The sequence below is a fragment of the Monopterus albus genome, unplaced genomic scaffold, assembly GCF_001952655.1.
Source record: "Monopterus albus unplaced genomic scaffold, M_albus_1.0 scaffold518.1, whole genome shotgun sequence".
Classification (NCBI taxonomy): Eukaryota; Metazoa; Chordata; class Actinopteri; order Synbranchiformes; family Synbranchidae; genus Monopterus; species Monopterus albus.
In genome coordinates this window covers 121,662-127,863 of record NW_018128398.1, presented here as the reverse complement: position 1 = coordinate 127,863, position 6,202 = coordinate 121,662, and the positions used below count along the sequence as shown (strand labels likewise).

The 6,202-nt window shown below is 39.5% G+C and overlaps 1 protein-coding gene across 1 annotated transcript in view; it reads right to left on the bottom strand.

Annotated features, from left to right (window-relative positions):
• Window positions 1-571: 571 nt before the first annotated feature.
• The window catches only part of LOC109952933 (hydrocephalus-inducing protein homolog), a 48,717-nt gene continuing 43,086 nt past the window's right edge, over window positions 572-6,202 (bottom strand). The window contains exon 25 of the mRNA XM_020588261.1: window positions 572-725. Within this exon, the coding sequence (XP_020443917.1) occupies window positions 572-725 (154 nt within the window). The remainder of the gene's footprint in view (window positions 726-6,202) is intronic.

Here is a 6,202-nt window from a genome sequence, read left to right as displayed (position 1 = left end):
ACTGGACTGACGCTTTTGACAATCTTCTTATTTAATGCTTTATCTATCACATTGCAGGAGGAGAGTCCCTGTTCTCTGTTTCCCTAACTACAAGATTATCTGTTTAAATACTACTCTATTCAGAATAATTGTAATATTAAATAATCCTTTAAATTGGGATGGTTTGTCTGAATTAATTTTAGTCGGCATCACACTCTAGCCATGACAATTACAAATACTGAAACTGAAACTACTTTTATTGCCATTGTACATGAGTACAATGAAATTAGATGTGCCACATCTGATCAGATATAAATAGATATAGATACAAATATTATGTTATAAATTAAGGAACTTGCAAAATATTTTCAGCACTCTTTACAGTACATGAATACATGAAAAGGTACTCAGATATTCTACATACTGAAAACAAAGAATGGAGCCTCCACACCAAGGTGGAAAGCTATGTGCATGTGGCATATGTGTCTGCCACCACAGTAATAGCACTGCACCAAACACAGGGCTCCGCTTGCCCATTAGAGGCTGGCTCTCTCGATACCCTGATGAGCTGGGACTCTCAGAGAAACCCCGATTAGTTTACATGGGAGCATTTGCTTACCTCTTCTACACTCACAGATCCTGGCCTGGTGCTGAGAGGGCTTGAAAGGGCAGGAGAACTCCTTCCTTCTTCTGTCTCCTTTCCTGGAATTTTCTGCTCCTTCTCTTTTTCTGGCATCTCTGTCTCTCTGCCAGTGAAAGGACAATAAAACATCCCCAGAGTTAAGCCTTTATTTTCTCCACAATGGAAACCAAACTGTTTCAAAAGGACATGCAAATAATGTACAGTTGTTGAAACATAGGAAGGCTCCTTGAGGAATGAGAAAAGGCTACAAATATGAGGGAATTGTGGTCTAGCTTCAAGAAAATAGACAAATAAAGCTTCATCATGTCTATGAGGTATATACCCTACCTGCACACAGAAAATGCAACCAAGAGAAAATTATATAACCAACCAGTATATCATTAACAAATACCATAATATCCAAATGAGGAAGCAAATCTTTAGCACCCATACCCCAAAGAACTCTGACTCTCATTTGCTCTCTGTTCCACTCACCCTTTCCCTGTGGGATCAGACTATTTGCGTCCATCAAGTTAATTAAACAGTGTTCTACAATTAAGAGGAATTGTAATAGGCAAGCAGCAGGAAACAGGTCAGGACAGATTGCAGTGAAGTGCTGAATAAACATGGACAAGACTGAAGGAGAATTAGTGAATGACCCCATCTCAAAGCTGGGCTGGTCAAGCTCTATATTAAATCACTGAAGACTGACTGCATTATTGCCTTAGTGAGTCTATATGTGTGAGTGAATGTGTGTGCGAGACATTCAGAGTGTGCATACATGTGCTATATGTGAGCATTCAAGCCTGCACACACATGAGTCAGAGTGCCCAAGAATGCTACAATACTGGTGTCTCAGCTTGTAATCAGTGTCAGGATGCAACCAGCAGGGGGCACTGTTGTTTGTGATACATGCTGTGTTAAGGGACACACTGGCCTGATGTCTGCCCCTGGGAATCACAAATGACTAGGTCCAGCAATGCAAGCTGAGAGAAGCAGCATATTATGTACACCAGTGTCTTCAAAAATAGGGTGTGTTTTTAGCGGACAAGAGTTTCTAAGAGTCCATAAAAACAATTTTTCCCCCTGTGGAAAAAAAAGCTTTTTTAAATGTGAGTCTTTTAAGAAAGTTTAAAACTCACTGGTCTGGGCAAAGGAACAAATGGTGAGACAGCAGATGATGACTCTGCAAGAGTTCAGCTCAGAACAGAAACAGCCAACTCTGACATATCAGTCTCTCTCTCCCTTCTATTTATTCCTTCATGAACACCATGGGTGTGACTGTGTTTTCCTATGTTCAGCTTCACTAAAATCTGCACACCAAAGATTATTAAACCACAAGCATCTCACTTAAAGCAGTCTGTCAGAAAAAAGGAGGGATGGGGAATGAGGCTGAAAGAGTATAATACTGAAAAATGTATACTGTATGTATACAAATTACTTCTAAGGTTACAGTTTGAGTCAGTTTGTTCTATATAGTGAGGACCAAAAAGGTACTTTTTAACTACAGAGTGAGGACATTTGTGCAACATGAGGACATTTTGGCCAGTCCTCACTTTATGAAACAGCTTTTTGAGGGGGGTCAAGACTTGGTTTTAGGGTTCAAGTTAGAATTAGGTTTAGGTTAGAGTTAGGCATTTACAAACCCCAATTTCAATGAAGTTGGGATATTGTGTAAAATGTAAATAAAAACAGAATACAGTAACTTCCAAATCCTTTTTGACCCATATTTAATTGAATACACCACAAAGACAAGATATTTAATGTTCAAACTGATAAACTTTGCTTATTGCAAATATTCACTCATTTTGCCTGCAACACATTCCAAAAGAGCTGGGACAGGGGCAACAAAAGACTGGGAAAGTTGAGGAAGGCTGAAAAACCACCTGTTTGGAACATTCTACAGGTGAACAAGTTTATTGGAAACAGGTGAGTGTCATGATTGGGTATAAAAGGAACACCCCAAAAGGCTCAGTCATTTACAAGTAAGAATGGGGTGCTGTTCACCAGTTTGTGAACAACCGTGTGAGCAAATAGTCCAACAGTTTAAGAACAACGTTTCTCAATGTAGAATTGCAACGAATTTAGGTATTTCATCATCTACAGTCCATAATATCATCAAAAGGTTCAGAGAATCCAGAGAAATCTCTGCACGTAAACGGGAAGGCCATAAACCAACACTGATGACATTGTTCTGTAAAGGATATGACCATGTGGGCTCAGGAACACTTCGAAAAACCACTGTCAGTTAACACAATTCGTCACAACATCTACAAGTGCAAGTTATAACTCTACCATGCAAAGTGAAAGCCATACATCAACAACAGACAAAAACACCGCCGACTTCTCTGGGCCCGAGCTCATCTGAGATGGACTGATGCAAAGTGGCAAAGTGTGCTGTGGTCTGACGGGTCCACATTTCAAATAGTTTTTGGAACTCATGGATGTCATGTCCTCCGGGCTAAAGAGGAAAAATACCATCCAGATTGTTATCAGCGCAGAGTTCAAAAGCCAGCATCTGTGATGGTATGGGAGTGTGTTAGTGCCCATGGGTAACCTGCACATTACTGAAGTCTCCATTAATGCTGAACAGTACATACAGGTTTTGGAGCAAAATATGCTGCCATCCAAGCAACGTCTTTTTCAGGGACGTCCCTGCTTATTTTGGCAAGACAACGCCAAGCCACATTCTGCACGTGTTACAACAGCGTGGCTTCGTAGTAAAAGAGTGCGGGTACTAGACCGGCCTGCCTGCAGTCCAGACCCGTCTCCCATTGAAAATGTGTGGTGCATTATGAAGCGCAAAATACGTCATTGCAGACCCCAGACTGTTGAGCAACTGAAGTCATACATGAAGCAAGAATGGGAAAGAATTCCACCTACAAAGCTTCAACAATTAGTGTCCTCAGTTCCAAAATGCTTATCAAGTATTGTTAAAAGGAAAGGTGATGTAACACAAGTTCACCTGTGGAATGTTCCAAACAGGTGGTTTTTATTATTATATTTACAGGACCCCTACACTTTACTATGATAAACTTTCTCCATTATTAACACATTCTCCAGGATTTCCAACTACACAATAAACAGGAATAAATCCGTCATATTACCACTATCTGAAGATGCCTGGGATTCTGCAGCTCAAGACTGCCCCCTTCCACTTCACACTGGCAGCATTAAATATTTAGGTATCAGTATTTCCCCCAGGCTGTCAGAGTGTTTTAACTTCAACTACACCCCTCTGCTAAAACGCTGGACCAACCTCCACTTTCACTCATTGGCCGAATTGCTTCAGTCAAAATGAAAACCACAAATTAACTATCTGTTTTCAATGCTTCCAACAACACCCACAGATACATGGTTTACAGTAAATAATTTGATTCTCTAGCTTCACAATTTTACTGGAATAACAAGAAACCCAAAATTTCCCTGTCAAGACTCCAGAAGAAGAAATCACAAGGTGGCCTAGAGGCACCATATTTTTAGCATTATTTATTAGCAAATCAACTACAATATTTAGTTACATGGATTCAGAAGGATAGTTGTAATAGTTCATGGATAGAACTAGAACAAAATCAATGCAAAAATACTTCAGTTGCAGACCTTGTCTTCCTACCATACCCAATTAAGAAAATGAACTATTGCAAAAATATCACAATCTCTGCAACTCTGACAGCCTGGTGGAAAGCAAACAAAACCACTAAATCATCATTAACACCATGTAGATACACTCCAATTTGGCACAACCCTGATTTTCAACTGCATAACAACCCTGTCCACTTTCCAACGTGGCAACACAAAGGAATCACTCACCTTCATCACCTATTTGAAAACAACCAGCTTATACCGTTCAATACATTAGTCCAGAAGTATGGAGTTAGGAGAGGAGAATGTCTCCAGTAACAACAGTTAAAATCCATAATTAAATCAAAGATCAATATAATCAATAACCCACTACAACCTTCCATTCTAACTGAGGAGATAATGAAGTTTACAAACTCAAAGACAAGGACGTTGCTGTCCTGGATCACCTGGATGACCTCCAGAGCTCCCCAAACGATGGCATCACCTCGTGCTGGTGGTTCGAGGAGGGGGCATCACCCCCCCCCTGTAACCTAACCTACAGTAAGCAGATACAATGTAGAATCATGGCCAAAAATATCGACATGCCTGAATTTCTGTCAAGTAACGCACCACTTCTCCCAGAATATTGTTGTAATCACAAATTCTTTGGTATTTTCATGTTTATCTTTTTTGTTTCCATTGGAACAACAAAAAATCAGAAGGTCAGCTTGAATTTGTTTGGAAGTTGATCAAGGTTCTTTATCCACCAGTCAAACAATCCTTCATTGCAATCTGTCATCTGTTCTTCTCTTTTGTCCACATCCAGCTACAGCGCTAAGGGCTGTAAGCTTCTTGACAGTGTTGTGCACAGTGGACACAGGAACAGCCAGATCTCTGGAGATGGACTTGTAGCTTTGAGATTGTTCATGCTTTTCCACTACTGTGGTTCTCAAATCCTCAGACAATTCTTTGCTCTTCTTTCTTTTCTACATACTTCTCTACTCTCTCTTAGGAGAGAGTGTCATTACAGGACTTTTACCTGCCACGAAGTCTGTTACACTTTCATATTGCTGCTTTTACTCAAGTAAACAATCTGACTAAAACTCTTTAGTTAAGTGTGATTCTAACAATATTCCCCTAATACTCTTGACTGTTACAAAAAGAGGAGTTGACCTCATAGCATAACAGTAGCATGTCTGACTCCAAATCACCATCCAGAAAGTTGTGTGTTCAAATCAATAGTGTTAATCTTGACTGACTAAGATGGCACCATGTGTATCTGGGGACATAATTATAGTCAATAATGCTTCTATTCTTCTACCTATGGTAGACATTTTCAAACAAAAATGTCTTGATCACACATAAATCAAAACAATAATAAACAATAATATATGTACAGTAAGTCTACAGTCAAGTCAAACAGTTCTACAGTACACACAATTCCTTTTGCAAGCGACAACACAAAGCAGCCAGCTTGCATGCCAAAACAGGAAAACTCAGTCTGATTCTAACCCTTGTGCTGTCTGAAAAAGTAACTTTACAGACTTAAAATACAGAAAAACAAGCACAAAAAGTTACTCAAGATCGTTATTTCATCATTGCTTCATTGCCTCAGTATATCTTGGCTTAAACTCAGCACTAGGTGTTCTTAGTTGTGAGTGATCAGATAGTTACTCAGTTGTCCAGTAATTTAACCTATCATGCATACAAGTAGCTACAGTGCAAATATAAAAGGTGGAATGAGCATAAGCTTTCTAGTTTACTTCTTGCTGATATAGAGACCTCAAGATGGAGAAGTTACAGTATTCATTTGTATTGTATGGCCTCTATCTATCAGTGGAATTCACTGACTGAGAGAGTTAGCTCTAGTGAAATTCCCCTCTCTATGGCCTGCAGTATAATTACTGATAGGGAAATAATTACTATAGTTGAACATGGCTAGATAGTGCAGGTTTTGTAAGCAAGAGTGAAAGACTTCAGAGAGCATATGCCATTTAATTAGAAAGACAATTAAAGAGAGTGTTAAGAGGTCACAATCTA